Consider the following 19,042-nt stretch of genomic DNA (forward strand, 5'->3'; position numbering starts at 1 on the left):
GGCACACCATCCCCAAATGACTTATAATAATATACTGTCCATCTCTCCATCTATCCATCTGGTCTGGCAGCATAACACTTATAACACTGTGGTTAATAATAACACCTTCAAAAATCATGTTCCATTTTTGGGAACGTATTATGGGTCTATAATGAAACTAGGCTAAATGTTCTTTATTAGACAGCTTTCAATTTTTAGAACAATGTAATTTTCTCCAGGTAAGTAAGCGCCCACCCACACAGCAGAAAAAAATTGACAGGAGTTTTGGAAGGGGAAAATACATGTGTGACTGTGGTATATTTATAGTCACACACAGACCTACAATCTTTAAAGCAAACTCTCCTCATTATGTATTACATGATGTATCATGTTTATGTGATGATTAGTCACAGAAATCACATCAGTTACTCAGAGACAAAATTACTTCTGGGAAGCTCTGCCTTTTACTCTGCATTTGTTTAACCCTTACTTATGACCAGGGCCAGTCAATTGCAAAGAACAGACTAGAAGAAATTCTGTTTATTTCCTTGGATTATTTCTTAGGACGAAGAAAAGAAATCACACTTTTTTATTTCCCTTCAATTACAGGTAATGAATATTAAGGCTCTAGCTAGTGCCAATTATAGCCCATTTTGAAAAGACTGGCATGCTTTGCATGACCTTCTCTGTCCTAGGAAATGTAGGAGTTTGTTTATGGCTGATTTGGGAAACTCTTTGCTTTGTGATGCAGAAACAGAACCCAGATAAGAAAAATGCTCATCCTTCCAGTGTATCTCCCTCTGCCTTCCAACTCCTTTCCAGTCTTTTTGTGGCTGTTTCCTAGTTGGCTGTGTCTCCACCTGCCTCACCACCCTGCACTTGCCACAGTGCCTGGACTCCAGAGTAGTGTACTGTAAGTGTACTAGTGAATATTTGCACTAGTTTAACATAAAACCACAATCAAAACCCAAGGCAATGAATCACAAAGAATCATTCCCTTTGTCTCAAATACATCAAACAGAGAAGTTTGTCCCTGACATGAATAAATTTTGCCTGAGGAAGCAGTCAACCCAACAAGCAAAGTGAGTGAGTGTGTGTAGACTTGCAATAGATACTCTTCTATGAACTTAGAGATCATTTTGATCTTCTTTTTAATCTACCATGGATCCAGATAATGCTTATGATCATCTCTTGACATTTTTCCTAAATGATACAGTAGGACAACAAATGCTTCACAATTTTTATCCCAGTAAATATTCACCATATCCTTACTCTGTTAGTTCTTAACACAATTCATCTCATGCTCTCCTTTTATAGCCTGTCTAAAGTCCATAGAAATCTCCAGTCCATACATAATTTGCAAGATCTGCATTGTCTCTCTTCTCTTTGTATCTTTTCATCAATTTCACTCCTGCAGCACATTAAGTATAAATGTTTTTGCTCCATTTCCAAAGTTATTGCCTAACTTGGCCTAGATTACAGACCTAAGACAACACTTAAAAACCTCCTTCTCTCTATAAAAGGACAGTCACGATTCTGATTTCTCATAGTGTGTTCAGTCACTTCCCTGTGCTGAACACTACATTTTAAATACTTTGACACACAAGTTTTGAAGTGTCTTAATTTCAGGAAAAAGAAAGAGAAAGAAATGTATGCTTGCTCTACACAACTGTGGTGAATAAGCATTCAACTATGTATTTTTAAACTAATTTCAAGAAACTTGGCCTCCTTAAAAATATAGTCCTGCAGCTCTTCCAAGAAATGAAAGAATCAGCTACTTGCTTAGGGATTTATACATCGACACAGAGATTAGTTTGGACAAGAGAGGGGAAAAATGTGCATGTCCATCCAATCACTCTTTTTGTTTGTCTGGCTGCATGCTAACAGAACTACAACTTCCTGCTATGCTTGAGTAAGCTGTGCTCATGACAGCTCATTGTACTGGGACATGATATATGTATTTTGTAGACACCTCAGAGAATGAGAACAAATCTTGCTGTAAACTCTATTATGTGATATCCCAGGATTTTCTTTTGTTTACTCACCTATGAAAAACTGTGATAGCTATAGTCATTTTCCCTTCTGCATCTCTAACCTACACATCTCTAACACATCTGCCTTAAAAAAGGCAGGAGGGAACAAACATCCATCCTCTGATGTCTCCTGTGAACTTCTTTTTCTTATGACAATTGAAATAGAACTTGTAAAATTCTGATGAGCTGAGAAATGTTTTATTAGATGGCACAGTGGTTGTGGCACAGGAGCAGAAAGCTGAAAAATGTTAAAATGTAGAAGTTATTATTTCTAATAATGGTCCGCCACACTTTGACTAACTCTTTGTTTCTTTTTTTCCTGGATATATTGTTCATTAGAAATAATCAGCTGTTATAATTGGTATGTATATATATTTGGCCACTCCAAGCCATGGCATTCTCAGATTCAAGCATAAGACTTTTTTTTCCCTAAGGCTTCTTAAGAAATGAGATTATTTATACAAATCCATCTCTTCACAATTTGTCACAAGGAAGTTTAGGATGAGTTTTACTATAGAAAAGTGAGCTTCTCTGATTTTCCTGAAAGGATTAAGCACTTTCAGTAAAAATTTCCATCATCTCCAAAGGTCACTCTTAATAAAGTCACAAGCACCAAGGGGGAAACAGGTCCCAGTTGACAGGTCACTGGAGATAGAAACCTGGAAAACTGGATTCAATTTTCAGGATGATATTGACTCCCTGAGTACCTGAGCAAATAATTTCCCTTCCTCATGCTTTTGAATCTCTCTCCCCCTCAGTAATATAGGAGTGATATACCTTGAGATCCAGCTAAAGAGTGTGACATGACATGTAGCCCAAGATTCGCTAATGGAAGATCAGAGCCTGTATGAAAAGCTAGGCAAGTTATTATTTGTCATCTTATGGATTCTTCTAAAAATAACTATTTCCACCAAAGACTTTGTACATTGTTACCCCGCACAATAAAAAATGTTGAGAATACACATAGCCACAGTAACCCAATTTTAGGTGTGCAGGCTGAAGGAAAGGAATCATGGTATGACAGTTCAGTATAGTATAACACCAGACAGGCCACTATCAAGCACATCTAAATACTAAGCTGATTTTCAGATTTACTTCACTTAACCCCTCTCCAAGATGACTACACAGGAGGAGTTATCAAAACAATCAGCTTCAGGTAAGCTCTTGCTGACTCAACATTGGATTTTTATCCCTCAGATGGGAAAAAAAGTCCAATTATAAAACAGTGGCGTTAAAGTCACCCTGCATTTCCAGAGCCCCATGGAGAAATACTGCCAAACTTCAAGGAGAGATGATCTTGTTCTCACTCCCCAGCTGAAAGTGAAGTTTGCATGGGAGCAACCAGATGCAGGCAGTTGGCAGGCATGGCCTTCCAGGAGGAGACACCAGCAGGTATCAGCTTCATTGAACTGCAGGGGTTGACTCAGGCTGTCTTAGAAATACGAGCTCCTACTGTCTTTCAAGGTGAGAGATTTGAACAACATCATGCATGGGTTTCCAAGAGCTACAGAAATGAGAAATTGCATTCACTTCGTTATCTGAAGGCTGTGCCTTGGGCAGGGACACCTTGCACTAGACCAGGCTGCATAAAGCCCCATCCAGCCTGGCCTTGAACACTTCCAGGGATGGGGCACCACAGCTTCTCTGCCTTTTAAAAGACTGCACTGAGTAATTAAAACTGCTTCACTTTCTCAGATGACTTGGAATAAAAAAAAAGAATAATAGTATTTATCTCCTTATTGCTTTTGAGGAAAGTATTTGACAGTTCAGTTCATACTAGAAATACTTAAAAAAATTCCTACACTATTGCTAGAAAACTTGTTTTCTAAAACAATAGCTTCATAATACCTCTCCCCTAAGGAGAGACAGAATGCATTTAGTACAGTAATCTGAAACTAGGTTCAAGTACAAAAGAGAATGTAAAAAAAAGAGAGATGTTCAGGAAGGGCATTACGATTGATAAACTGGAAATTGGATGTTGCCCTGATATTTCTGCAGTTTCACTGACTGCTTGTGAACAGGAAAGGAGATCCAGAAGTCAGATAGATGAAAGACCAAGAAATGACACAGGCATTATTAATTCAGTTATATCATTAGGCTTACAGAAAATTGATAAAATATGTGTAATAGGGATGATGAGCTATTCCCTTTATCTGCACAGGTTCTGAAGTGCACTTCTTCTGTGGCATACATCATCTGGCACACCAGAATAGCTGGATTTGTTTATGATAACTCAGGCTGCTGCTCAAGAGCTCTGCCTCTGGCCATTCATCTCACCCAACAGGAATACACCAGACTCCCCACATTCCTCAAGGATTTCAAGAGCCATTAAGCAGGGGTGGGTTAAGGCTGCATGTGGCAGCTTACACACCTTCAATGTGGAAATAACTCCCACAAAATCCTGAATGGACAGGAGGGTCTAGGACTTTATGCAGAGACATACTGGGCCCTCAAAGACCTACTGAGTCATCTCTAGGTGCTATTCTAATTGATTTAAAATTTCAGTCAATACCCTGGGTAGAGTGAATATCTTATCAGTTTTACTCCTCTAACATAAACGAGACAGGCAGCTCCTCCTTAAAATCACCAAGCTTGAAGCTAATGAGATTGTCTGGTGTCATTGCCACAGAAAACTAATTCCAGATCTTTAGCTGCTCTAGCTTCACTCTGAAGTGTGTCCCCCAGTTGAAGAAAAACTGCTGGTTGTTAACAATAGAAGAAAAATATACCTTTTCTTTTTACCTTCTTTTTTTTTACCAGAGAGTCTTCCTCTTTTCCCTGCCCTAAAAGAAAAGTGATATCTGAAAAATAACTGAACAATGTGCCCCCATTATTGAGAGAAATATGCATACTGCAATGCAGCTTTTAAATGCTTGCATCTAAAAGCCTTTAAGGTATGAGGAAGGAAGACCTCAGAATCATAACACAAGGGTACATTTCATTGCCAACATTGTGGTTAGTAGAAGAGAATTCTGCAGCTAATTATTCTTCAATCTGATAATTAGTTCTTTCACCAGAATAAAAGGATTCCCCTCTGGGTGGAACTCCTTCTTTTCCCTCTGGTACCTGACTGCTGAAATTGAAGGCCATAATTCAATTAAGAAAGGACAGGAACCCTTAATGAAAATTAACCACTCAGAAACAGATGTTGATGCCACAGAAATGCTGATACTCTCCATGAAGAACCACTGGCTGTCATGTGGATGGGAAAAGGCAGAGACATCTGAACTTGGAATTACACACCAGATGAGGTAACTATACTTACATCTGCAGACCACTGTTCAATGAAGTGCTTAAGAACAGGCTTAGATTTCATTAATCTGTTTTGCCATATGCTTACATTTATTCTGTACTGGTAACATCACTAACCAAAGGTATACAATTTCACAGTAGTGCATTCTCCCTGACTGCTACACCACCTTTGGATATCTGCTATTTATGGCATACATGAAAGCAATGTCTAGATCTCAGAATTTCAGAATCACAGAATTGTTAGGGTTGGAAGGGACCTCTGGGATCATCTAGTCCAATGCCCTTCCAAAGGCAGGGTCACCTGGAGCAGGTTACACAGGAATGCAGGTTGGTTTTGAATGCTTCCACAGAGGGAGACTCCATGACCTCCCTGAGCAGCCTGTCCAGTGCTCTGCCACCCTCAATGTAAAGAAGTTCTTCCTCATGTTGAGGTGCAATTTCTTGTGTTTTAGTTTATGGCCATAGCATCCTGTCACTGAAAAGAGTCTGGCACCATCCTACTGGCATCTGCCTTTGAGATATTCATAGGCACTAACAAGATCATCTCTCACTTTCCTCTAAACAAGCCCAGCTCCCACAGCATAAGAGAGATGCTCCAGACCCCAGGTAATTTTTGTGGCCTCCACTGGACATTCAGTAGCAACTTGTCTGGACACAGCACTCCAGATGTGGCCTCACCAGGGCTGAGTAAAAGGGCATGATCATCTACCTTGACTTGCTGGCCACACTCATCCCAATGCACTCCAGGACACCATTGGCCCCCTTGGCCAGAAGGGCACTGCTGGCTCACGCACAGTTTGTTACCCACCAAGACTCACAGGCCCTTCTCTGCAGAGCTGCTCTCTAGGAGGTCAGCCTTCAACCTGTGCTGATACTTGGGGTTATTCCTCCTACACTAGCCCTTGTTGAACCTCATCAGTTTTCTTTCCACCCAATTCTTCAACCTATCAGAATCCCACTGAGTTGCAGCCCAGCTTTCAGGTGTATCAGCCTCTGCCCCTCAGTTTCATACCATCAGCAAACTTGCTAAGGGTACATTATATCCCTTCATCCAGGTCATTGACAAACAAGTCCAGTTTCTGTTGAAGACTGGACTCACCAGATTCCTGACTACACCTCCAGCTGATCACAACCCTCTGAGCTCTGACACTCAGCCAGTTCTTGATCCACTCTTGTCCATCCATCTAACCCACACTTCCTATGATTACCTGCACGGATGGTAGGGGAGACAGTGCATTTCCAGCTATAGAAAATAAAAAACAAAAGGAAGCTACATCTGTGAAAAGGACTCCATGGTCAGGGCTGAAACTCATGCTCACTGTTTGCAAACCAGCACTGCTGAAAAGCTGATCACAGACCAGTACAGCTCATGTTCACTCACGGTTCAAATGGATTAACACTGCTGTCAGGCTTCGTGTTTAAAAAGCAGCAAATTAAGGACAGTTGGAAGCACAATGCCTATATATTAACAACTTTTGAAAGTTTTGTGTTTGCTTTGGGTGGGAACAGTTAGGGATGTAAATTCAGCATAGTGAGCTCTGATTCTGTCCCCCTCTTCCACATATTTCTCTTTTGCAAACCTGTTGTGGAACCTCGCCAGAAGAATGATTAGGGACTTCTTCTTCTAATTTCATAGAGTCGTAGAATCCCATGGGCAGGGATGCCATTCACTTCACCTGGTTGCTCAGGGCTCTGTGCAACTTGGCCTGGAACACTTGCAGAGATGGGGCATCCACAACTTCTCTGGACAATTTGTTCCAGTATCTCACCACCCTTGCAACAAATAATTTCCTTCTAATAAGAAAGACAAGATTTTCCTTTCCTCTCTTTTAGCATAAAACCACTGCATCTTGTCCTGTCATTATCTACCCATGTAAAAAGTTCCCCTCTCTCCTTTTTATAAGCCCCTGTAATATATTGAAAGGGTGCTCCAAGGTTTTCCTGATGCCTTCTGTTCTTCAGGCTCAATGACTGCACTCTCTTAGCCTGTCTTTACAAGAGAGGTGCTCCAGCCCTCTCAGCAGCCTTGTGGCCTCCTCTGGACTCACTCCAGCAGATCCATCTTGGGGAGCCCAGAGCTGGATGCAGCACTGCCGGTGGGGTCTCACCAGAGAGAAGCAGAGGGACAGAATCCCCTCCCTCACTCTGCCTTGGAGGCAGCCCAGGACACGTTTGTCTCTCTGGCTGTGAGTGCCCATGTCCAGCCTCTCATCCACCTTCAATTCTCTCTCAGCAGAGCTGCTCTTAATAATTTCTTCTTTCATGCTCTACTTGTGACCGGGAAGAGGTGCACCTGGACTTGTTGAACATCATGAGGAAGATTGCGGGCCCACTTCTCAAGTTTGTCCAGCTCCCTCTGAATGGCATAATTTCTGATGGAAATTTATCCACCACTGGTTTAAAGCAATTTACTCTTGTTCTAACATTGTCCCTGAGCTTAACCTGACCTGGCTTTTACTCAGTGCATTCAGAGACAGTAATCATTTCTCCTTTCAGCATTTTCTTCTGTGAGGTTACATGAGAGACTACAACACTTCCCTTTGAAGGCAACAAAAAGAGATTGAAGTGGACAGAACCACTATTTCTTGATGTGGCCACAGTCTTCTGTATCAGGAGATTCCCAATTCTTCTCAACAGATACTCGTACAATGGTTCTAACACACCTACTCACTCTACCTGTGTATCCACAAGTATCCCAGAATCACTGAGGTGGAAGGGAGTCTCAGGAATGCAGCCTTCCCATAGGGCTTTGAACACTGTCAGGGACAAAGACTCTCTGGGCAACCTATTCCTGTATGCAATTTGTAATTATCTTCAGAGTAGAAACTTTTCCTTGTACTTACTGTGAATCTTTTGTCTCAGTTTAGGGCCACTGTCCCTCATTCCTCTGCTGTGCATCTCAGGAATAAGTCTAACCTCATCTTCTTGAAACACCTTCACAGATCCTGGAAGATTGTTTCCAGACTCCTTTTCTTCCTTTTAACAGAAACATATTCACTCCAAATGCCTTGGTTTTAGGAGTGAGAGTAGGAAGCCTGTGTGCTGCCCTGAAGGCCACTGGCCCAGCTGCAGTGCTGGCAAGTATTTTTGACTGGAGTTGTTGTGAGAGTGACAGACACATTACAGCCCTAGAAGACAATGAAGAATTCAATCCCTGATTCCCATCTGCTCTTGAGATGTTCTGTTAGAGCACAGAGAGTCCTGAAATAATGTAATCAGTTGTTATCAACATGAAGAAAATTCGGATTGCCAAGTCTATCACTTCCCACGGCAAAGCTGAATAGCTCTACCTAAATCTTGTTTATCAGTGTAGTACAGCATTTTCCCTAGAACCTCTGATATTACCAAATATTATCATTCTTCTGCCCTGACCCTTTTTTAATATTAAGAGTAAATGTTGAAAATCCATACAGTTGACACCACTGCCCTGGCATATGCAGAATTAACAGTGATACTGTAGGGGATTACAAAAGCCTAAGCCATTTCACAAAGGGATTGAATTGACGAGATAACACACTTTCAAATATAACTGAGGCCAGAATACAGATGCTCACCTTCTACAGCTTCAACTATTACCAGTACTCAGATGTGAACAGAAAAGACCATTATTAACTTTACCTCTAAAGGATTCTATAAATCCTTCAGGTCAACAATTAAGTGTTCAGCATTTTTATTTTTTTGATTTTGTAATAGAAAATAATTTATCACCCTCTATCACTTCAATTTTTACTGTTATTTAAATTCAGGATAGGAACAATAATATTGATTTTCCCTGCTATATTTCTGATTGTATGAAATAAAATACTTTCCATTAATTTTCTTTCCAGATAAGGTTCTGTCACAGATTACAGACTTCTGATACTTGTTAGTTTCCCTACAGAACATTCTATAACTCAGGCAGGGAGAGAAAAAAATTGCATGCCCCTAAACTATCATTGAAATCCCCTTAATACTCAAAGAGGCAAGTTGCTACTGGAAAACTCTGGTGAAATGCACCTCAAGCAAGGCAGCAAGGTGCCTTCAGAAAGCCAGTGTCACTTAGTGGTAGAAGAGAATTCCAGGACTTGAGAAATTTGGGCTAACACAATAAAGCTGAACAAAGAGTTACAGCACAGCAATGATTTCAGGGTGATGCAAAGGCACACTGTGGCAGGTATCACCCCAGTAGATTCCAGAACTAAATATGGGGCCACTTTGGTCATTGGTACAATGAAATAAAGATGAAACATTGTGAGACCCAAGAGAAATATGATTCTATGATTTTATGAGTAGATGAAGCCAGAATGACTTGGCATTGATGACTTAATGCTTCATAGCTTCAATTCTGACTGCTGGAAGGAAACAAATCCTGGGAAAAATCTTCAGGGTAGCAGTTGGTGCTTAAGTTAAAGCTAGAACAGTTTAGACAAAACTAAACTAAAAAATTAAGATGATGTGCTGCAAAAAGACAGTTGATAGGATCCAAGAAAAATCCAGAGGGAAAAGAAAGGGAAAGTGGAAGAAACAAGATTAGATGAAGAAAGTAAAATCTTGCAGTATGATGACTACTTAGTAAGGAGGATGGCATCTGATAAGGAAAGGCACAGAAAATGTTAATAATTATTCCTCTGAGTTCTCTTACTTCTTCATGTCTAGTGGTTGACCTTGAAATTCAAAATACTACATTACTCCTCCCAGGTGTTATAGGACAGACAAATACTTTAAATCATAACCATAAAAATAGTACAAAATCAATCTACAAAGTACCAGACTATGACACCTTCATACAGACAAGCATTTGCATAATGTTCCTTTTTTAAAGTATAAAAATATGGCACCTTGTAGAAATAGAAAGCTTATTATGTACAAAATTTTAAATATTTTGGTCAAATTTGGAATCTGAATTAACAGTCTTTTAAAAGCTTTTGTCTTTTTTTTTTTTTTTTTTTTCCTTTTTGGCCAAAAATCTATTCACAAGAAGATTAGAAATTCTTTAGCTTGCTACAAAATCCCCATATAGGAGTAAAGTCCTACCTGGGAAAAAACCCAAACAAAACTGGAAAGAACACACACACACCCACACAGACACACACACACATTCTCCAGCTTTGTTCCATTCAGAATAAAGATAAGTGGACACACAGGAAATGAAAATACTACTGTGGTCTTTCTCAGCTTACCAATATTGTTAAAACAGGATAAAGTTTTACCAGCTTCCTATTGATCCCAGCTTATGTATCAGCTCCTACCAATAAGCAAATGTCAATGACAAACATTTCATAATTTGCTGCTGACCATTGATTTAAAGCAGAAGATTGTTTAATAGTACACAAATTTATTAATATTACGTTGCACACAAAAGCCTGAAGTATCAGATCACTGCAAAAAGAAGTTTTCTAAGGAAGAGGATGAAAAGATGGATTAAGATTTTGAAGGAAAGAAAAGTAATTGACAAGTTTTGGGGAAAAGAACTTCAACAAACCAGCTCTCAGATACTCAGCTGTGTAGCAAAAAACATCCTGTGGTTTCCATAAAGTGACAAAATAGATATTATCATATTGACAAGATCATATCACAGCAGCTAGGGGCAACAACAGAGAGCAGGAATCTCATTGGAAGAGTTTCATTTAGGGCCAAGGTTCTCCCTGATGATCATCCATCAGCAGCTGCAGTAACTAATTAAAAATCTGGGCAAATATCGAAAAAATTTGTGAGCAGAACTGTTGACACCAAGTGCAAGCTATTGATTGAGAATCCCACTGGATGACTTCAGAACTCAGGAATACCTAAGAAATGCAATTAGACTCCTTACATCATCTTCTCTTTCAGACACCATTAAGATGTGAATTCAAAAGCAGCTGTGTGATTATCATATCCTGCTAGAGAGTATGACTTGTTTCTTAATAATTATGAACAGATGAAAATTTCATTTAATAAAGACTATTCTTTTTCACTTGGCAATGATGGTCTGGTATTTTCCTTTCCTCTCTGAAAGATAGGTACTTTATTAAACTGGTTACCTGCAAGTTAATAAATTGATTTACGAATTTTTTGTTGTCAGTTTGTCTTCCTTATAAAGAAGAAATCTATAAATATTAGATGTCACCCATAAAGTTGGTGCAGGCTGCAGTTTTAACTGATGCTAAATAAACTGTTTAAAAGGATTTGACTATTTTAAAAGCTAATTATTATTCCTAAGGTTTATATAATCTTTGTATATTTCATACTACACATCTGCTGATGCTGGAATAGAACCAAGTTAGAAAGAATTTAGCTGTTAAGAGAAAATCCACCCAGAAGTTTCCTTTTGTAACAGTGAGAAGCAAGATAGCAAGTAGACCTTTTCCAGGTTAGAATGTTATTCAGAAATATGAATTAATTTTGGATCACTAATATTCAGTAAAACAGAGAAATCCTGTGCAAAAACATGAAGAAACACCACTTCATAGCCATGAATTACCATGAAATAAACCTATGTTCTTTAGACCTGTTGCCTTTTGTAGGTCACATTTACACAGGCCCACTGCATAACCACACGATAAGAATTAATTGGTCCAGCTGGATTTTCCCAGGAAAGAATAAAAGTAAAAACTAGTCTTATTTTAAGAAAAGACGTTGAGCTGTAACCAAATCCTCCAAGTTTCTTACAAAGAAGGAAACTAAGGCAGCTAAACTACCAACATAGCAACTTTTTTTTTTTCTTTTTTTTTTTTTTTCCCTGAGAAACCACTTCAATGTAATACTAAACCTCTGGAAGCACAAAACCCATTTTTGTTCTGTGAAGAACTCATGTTCAGAGAAAAGTTGGATCAAGACTTTTCTTCAGCTAATATTTTTGACATTGCAGTGTCTCTGCCCAGCTGAATGGCTGGCTTTCTCATTGCAAAAGTTACAAAAAGAGGTATTTATTAAAGAACAAGAAGTATATTTATGAATTGCACAAGGAGCTTGAAGCACAGAGCTTTGTCAAGTAGATTGAGTTCCAATAGTGCTCTGTGAGAGAAGATATCAAACAGGAGAGAAAACCTTGCAGGACAATAAGCATTTTAAGTACTAAATGCATTTTTAAATATGAGGCATATGTTTAAATGCCTTCCTTTGCAACTGCAATATTTTTGAAACTGAATTTACCCATCAAAAATATATACCTAGGAAAAGGAGACATTGAATTTCCAGATCCCAAAATTATCCCCCGCAGGAGGCACAATTCATTAAGGATTTTCTCCATTGAGTGCAAGCCAGATCTGCATCTTATACATGAGGTGGGACAGCACTGGTCGGATAACCCATTCTTGAGTTTCCTGCAAATTTCAAGAACTGGCTGCCAGAGAAAAAACTCACAAGTTGAAGGTATATACCCTGAGCTTCCCATTAAACTTTACACAAACCAAATCAAATAGAGAATTGCAGCAACAAACCCCAGCAAAGATCCTGGTGTTTGCACCTTCTCTCCCATCTGCCGCAGTGTCTCCATCTAGGAGCAGATCTTCATGCCAAGTCTGTCTGTCTGCACCTGTAAATCACTTCAGGTAATAGCTCTGGAACTCTAGCCAAGCAGCACAGCAGTGCTCCTGTGCATGTGGCTGTTCTCTCTTGGCCCCATGACAAGGTGGTCCCTTCCAAAGGCTGGGGAAGCAGCTCCTGGCTGTGCTAAACCCATGGCATGCCCAGACGCCATCTGTGAGAAGGATGGCTGGCTCCACCGAAACTGTGCTTGGGACCATGCTAGCTAATTATCTGCACAGCTTCCTGCATGGCAATATTTGTGTTAATTAAGGGCCTTGCTAATACTGTTGTTGCTATTACCATGCTACTATGTTCCACCCCAGCGCAGAGCAGAGGATGTAATGGCACTTTGTAAATAACCAAACGAGCCACACAGTACCCATTCAGAGAAGAACACGGGTTTTACCCAATTTACAGTCTAGGAGACTGTGAGATCAAAAGACTACCCAATATATTTTCCTTCAAGGAAACAATGGTAAAGAGCCAAGAATAAGGTATGGGATTCCTAATTCTTACTGCTCACATTTAGCTGCTGGGCCACTGCCTATGACGTTAAATTATTCATCATTTCTCACAGGGAAGGCAGCCTTGCACTCACAAGAAAAGCTGGGTGCAAGAAAAAGGGTTATCAAAGTATTCATACACTCTTTCAAAAGAGTTAGTTAACTGACAAAAATATGCTGCTGTAACACATTTTCATGTGTAGGCAGCAATTCTTCTCTACTTCCTAGGGCTGGAATCCTGTGTGGGGAAAACTGAACTGCTCAGTATATGTAAAAGACAGGCCTCATTAACTCTTGGACATCTTCTCATTTCTTGGTCATAAATCCTATTACCTTGTATTACAAACTGCCATAAAACTCACAGATAAAAGATAATTTATGCTCAGTGTACAGAAGCTAATGTTTCTGTACTCCTGAGAAGCACACAACCAGAAAATGAGAAAGTATGTATGTGAAACCTTAAGCCATTCATATTGAGCATGGCTAGCATGATAAACATGACTCTAAGGGCCTTATGCTCTTCAGCCAGGGTATAGTCTAATGGTAATTGATATTACCAAATTTCAAACATAAAGTGTATGAACTCTTTCGTAAAATATCCTGCTTATAAAGACTGATTACTCCTTATTAAAAATTCAAGCTTTCTTCCCTTCCCTACTACAGAATAAAATATAGCATCTATTCAGTACACAGGTACATATTTTTCTTTTTTCTTTTCTTTCAAACTCCAATCATCACACAAGAAAAGGCTTCACAACAAGCATCACATCTGAAAATTCTTACAAAGTCCCTATTTCTGACTCCTATCCTAATTAGTGTTGCATGGCACACAAAAAGTAACAGCCCTTGGAGCTGGCAGAATCAAAGGCAGCTCCATCTTTTATTTGCTTTTTCTCTGAAGCAATTTAAATTCTTCAGACTTTGTCACCGATTTGAATGGTGCTGGTTATCTGTTCAAAGGAATATTTTGCTTTAGTGAGGACTGAGCAAACATGCTCATTTAGGCTGCTTGTCATTAGTTTTCCTTTCCCATTCAGACAAGAGAAAATCTTTCACTGTCAATTTATAAATTCTGTAGCTACAAACTATGTTCTCATTGTTTGGGCCCCTCCATAGGTGCAACTCATTTTATGCCTGCATTATTTTCTTAAATATTTTTTTAGTGGTGTGATATATATTGGAATTATTTTATCTAAATTTAAATACTTACAGTCTATGTATCTACATTTCAGACTCCCACCTAGTTTCTCCATAGAGATCATGAAGACAGGTATTTATGGAATGTAATTATTCCCATCTTTTTTTCCTCTTTTCTTAGAGGAGTTCATCCTTAAAGGTCAGAAATGAACATAAGAGAGTTTACTTCCTTGTGGTTTTCTCTGTTTTCCATGGCAAAACATTTTTATCTGTTTGCAGTGTCTGCCTATCTGTTTCCCAAGAAATGCCTCAAAAGTCAAAGTCCTAATTACTCTTACATTCAGTACTTGGATAATGTTATTGGCTGATGAAAACAGGCTTTGTTTACCCTGCCCACCTTGCCTGGATCCCAAATCAGGCATTGTCCTTGCTGTCTTCCTCTTACAACCCTGAAGATTTTTAGCAAGTCCATAATGTTTCCTGCAACGCTGTGGACCCTTTACAAGTGTGTTAAATATTGATGTATTTCTTCTACCATAACCTTCTATACCAACATTGTAACAATCTGAAATCTCTTGCTTTTTAATAGATTAATAATTAATAGGTTTTTCATGGCCTTTGATGTCTATTCACACAATCTGCCTCTAAGTTTCTCCACTAGTAAATATAAATTCAGCAGCTTGATTTGCTACTCCTCTTGTTCTCCTTCCTAGGGGTCTTAAGGAAAACCAGCTTATCTGCTGTATCCAAATGTTTTAGATTCTGCCTTGGTACACACGACAGAGAACCACTCTCCTGCTACACCGAACCAAAGGCTAACATTATTTGGAAGCAAAATCGTAATTATGTTTTGCTCATACATTTTATCCAAAGAATCCAATAAAGATCAGATTCTTCTTCCCAAGAGAGAAAGATTTCCATTCTACATTTATAGAAAAAACATCATGCTCTCAACTTTATCATTTGCATCAGCATTTGAATCTCAAAACCTTGCTTCATTTATTGCACAGTTTCCAGACTTGCATTTCAAACTGTCAGTGGTTCTCCTGCTGTGTTAAACTCCCTCCTACCTTGATTTGAAATTACAGTGGGAAGAGGGAGAAAAGAGAAAATGTCATGATTGTGGCTGTTTGGAAGAGAAAAATATCTGAAAGCTGAACTCCATTTAAAAAAATAGAAGAGAGAGAGTACTTGCAAGCTTAGGATCCTTATTTCTCTCAGTTTATAAACTACTCACTTTTTAAAAGAATAAAAACTATGCAGGGTTAATGTTATTATCTGGAGGTGCCACAACAGTTGACTGAAGATGCCAACAGTGACAAGTTTAAATCAAACATGAAAAGCAATTTTGTGTCAAAGTTAGCACTAAGATTGTTTAAATGGCCTGTCCCTATATCTGCCCCTTATTTCTGCCTGAAGAAATAGCCAGAAGTTTCCTACATAACTCTGCCCATCTACAAAATAACATTAAATGCTTTTTGTATGGCATTATTAAAAAAAGAACAAAGAAGTTTCCAGCAAACAAAACAATTAGCAACCTCCCATTTCTATTTAAAATGCACAGATCATGACTTTTTTCAAGTTGTAAAGGGTTTAATTATTCATGGAAGACTCATGAAAGCAACCTTAGGCATGGGATTTTAAAGCCACTTATGGAAAAGATGAATGAAAATAATTAGAAATCTTTCCAGTCTTAGCAAGAGTTTTGTAAGTTAAACTGGAAATTGTCCACTTTATTTCAGCTCTTCAGCATGTTCTTAAAGGAAATTTGCAGTGGTCAGTGACGTACTGTACACATAGATCAATTACAAGCAAGTAACTCCTCACTTTTAGATTTTAACCACAGTTATCCTTTATTTCTCTTTCCTCCTGACTCTGCTGCCTTCATATATATAGCTGTGCAACTAATGATCAGAGTAATTCCTCATCATACTGGCAAAAGAGCTCCTGTGCCTACCACCTTTCTTGCAGACACAGTGCTTCAAATTTTTAATAGAGCACCTGCCCCTGTGGCTTTAAATCTATAATCTCATTGAACTTCATTAATGCTTTTCTCAAATTACAGTGAAGCACATCTGGTGCAAGGTTGTGTTAAATTTACCTGTGAATGTTATTTATTTTAATAGAATAAGCTTTCCAAGGGAAATTGTGAAAGTTAGGTAATCTTTTAGAAACCTTGCCAAGGGGAAAACATATTTTCCAAAAAAATAAATGAATCACTGTTAGAGAACAGTGTTTGATGTTTAGATTTGCCTTTAATTTAAATCCCAGAAGCTGAAGATCAGCAAGATATTTTGTGTGTGTTGTTTTGTGAATCAATAAATGCAATAACAGATATGAAAAAAACCCCAGAAATAACACATCTTAAATAAATTCCCCCGTTGATGCTAGATGGATTTCCATCATAATGAACTGCACCATTATGACTGCATAAGAGCTCTGCCTGATGTGTGTCAGGAACTCCCTCATAACATCCTCTTACATATTTTCTTTGTTCCTCTATTGAAGACATCTGTATTGGCATTCACCATGCAAGAGGGGTGTGTGCTAATTTAAAAGGTTAATTTTATTTTTTTCCCATTTATAATCAATATTCTATATTTACCCAACTCAGTTTTCATACTTTCGGATTTTCTTATTTCTTCCCGTGTTCTTATTTAAACAAATCTATTGTGAACAAATTAAACAATCTTTTTTCAGAGGAGGAATTCAGAGCCCATCATTGCTGTCAGCTTGCCTGCAATGTATTTTATATTTCAGCTCTGACCCTACAGAACACAACTGATAAAGTGAGCATTTAATGGAGCAAGACCTACGATATCAGGGTGGGTGGAAGGTCAGTTTTATTACAGAGTACCTTTTCACAACACTTACAGGCTGAAGCAGGTAGATCAGTGAGCAGTCCTGGATAACTATCACTGGAGAAGGAGTGATACTTGTTGCATGAAAAAGCGTTTCTACCGATGCCATTGTTTGGTCAAAGCGTCCTCCGAGTCCTCCCAAAGCCACAATCACATCAACCTAAAACACAGAACAAAAGACTCACCAAAAAAACTCTCAGGAATGATCTTTGGACCCTCAAAATCCACAATGAAATCAGCTTGAGGGAAGAAAAAAAAGCAAAAATAACTACTGACTATAGAAAAGCAAATGTCAAATACAGTTATTTACTCCCATTGCCAATAAATACCATTATGTGATTTTTAAGCTGAGTACTAAGGCATCATAAATCCATGGCCAACATGTGGCACTTTTTAAAAGGACATAATCATATTCCCTAAATGCAGGCCAGTCTTTGAAGGCCTGTCCCAAATATATAGAGTCTAGGATATATCACTCCATACATAAGCTCCTTGGGTAGGCATGCTATATCTGAACCACAGAATCCCCAGTTCTTCACATCATTTCATTACTATACTCACAGTTCACAGAGAAAATAAAGGAAATACCAGGTTAGGCCATTATGTGTCATTCTCACTCCATGTACAAGCAACACCACTCAAAGGCTGGCCCTGCCCAAGACTAAAAGTGCCAGTGCACAGGAAGTTCTGCCCCAGGTGACTGGGACATCACCTCCCAGCTGTCAGGGACAGCCAGCCACAGGAGCACTCTCCAGAGTCAGCCACACAGCAAACACCATCTGACTGCTTGCAATATGCCATGGAGCTGAACTGCTCCTGCTCAGTTCCCTCACACAGGTGTTCCAGACTCTGAACACTATTTCCCACAAGCAGAAAGGGAGCATTCAAAAGGCTTGGTTAAGAGCTTTAGGGTCCTTAAATAAAAGGTCACTGAGTGCAAAGTATTATTATTATTACTTCAATAATGTAGATCAGTTGTGTTCAGTAATTGTATTTTAAAAAGCTAACACTAAGTCATGTCTAGGGCCCTAAGACATTGCAGCTCTGAAGTCTTGAGAAGCTGCTTTGACAATGGCCATCTGGTTAAGTTTCCAACTTTACAGAGCTTAAGTCTATGGTTACTGTGATTATGTGAAATTTTACTCAGCCCAAGAGCCACATAATGGTGCTCTGTATATCTGGAATGATGTATTAATAGCATCAGCTTCTATTTTTATTACCAGATCTAGGGCTTTATGATTCTGTTGAATATTGTTTTGCATGAAAATTAAGGTCTTGAAGATATATACCATCCTTCTCATCACCACCTGGAAAATTCTTCAGAGGCCAGAGTGGATCAATATAACACATTACACTAGCAGCAAACACTGAAACAAAAAAACCTATCCTTGTATTGCTGACAGCATGTATTTTCTGTGCAGATTACAGATCACACAGACAAAATGTACAACCAAGAGAATATGAACGGTAAGAAAACCTACCCTTAAATGGAAGACAAAATAGCAAAAGGTAAAAAGCATGTGTTCCCAGCTAAGCCATAATACCATAATATATTTTCCCTGTTATTGATTCCACTTTAGAAACAAACTGCTTTTGTTTGACTGGTGATGACTGTGAGTTAAAAGGGTGGATCAATTCTCTGAAAATAATACTGCTAATAAGATACACCAACACCTGTCAGATCCCTACCAGACAACCAGCACTAAAATGCTCTCTTCCTTCCCCAAGAGAGGCCATGGTGAAAATCAGCTGTACTAACCTGGAACCACAGTGAACTTAAGGTGGCTTAACA

The 19,042-nt window shown here is 38.9% G+C and overlaps 1 protein-coding gene across 5 annotated transcripts in view; it reads right to left on the reverse strand.

Annotated features, from left to right (window-relative positions):
* Nucleotides 1-19,042, reverse strand: part of TPK1 (thiamin pyrophosphokinase 1) — a 297,778-nt gene that overhangs the window by 89,164 nt on the left and 189,572 nt on the right. For 4 of the 5 annotated variants that reach the window (XM_056483741.1, XM_056483738.1, XM_056483742.1 and 1 more), the window contains one exon: nt 17,264-17,410. In XM_056483741.1, coding sequence (XP_056339716.1) covers nt 17,264-17,410 — 147 coding nt within the window. Of the gene's footprint in view, nt 1-17,246; nt 17,411-19,042 lie in introns of all 5 variants that reach the window. The other variant, XM_056483743.1, reaches the window with a different exon arrangement.

Source organism: Oenanthe melanoleuca, chromosome 2, assembly GCF_029582105.1.
Source record: "Oenanthe melanoleuca isolate GR-GAL-2019-014 chromosome 2, OMel1.0, whole genome shotgun sequence".
Classification (NCBI taxonomy): domain Eukaryota; kingdom Metazoa; phylum Chordata; class Aves; order Passeriformes; family Muscicapidae; genus Oenanthe; species Oenanthe melanoleuca.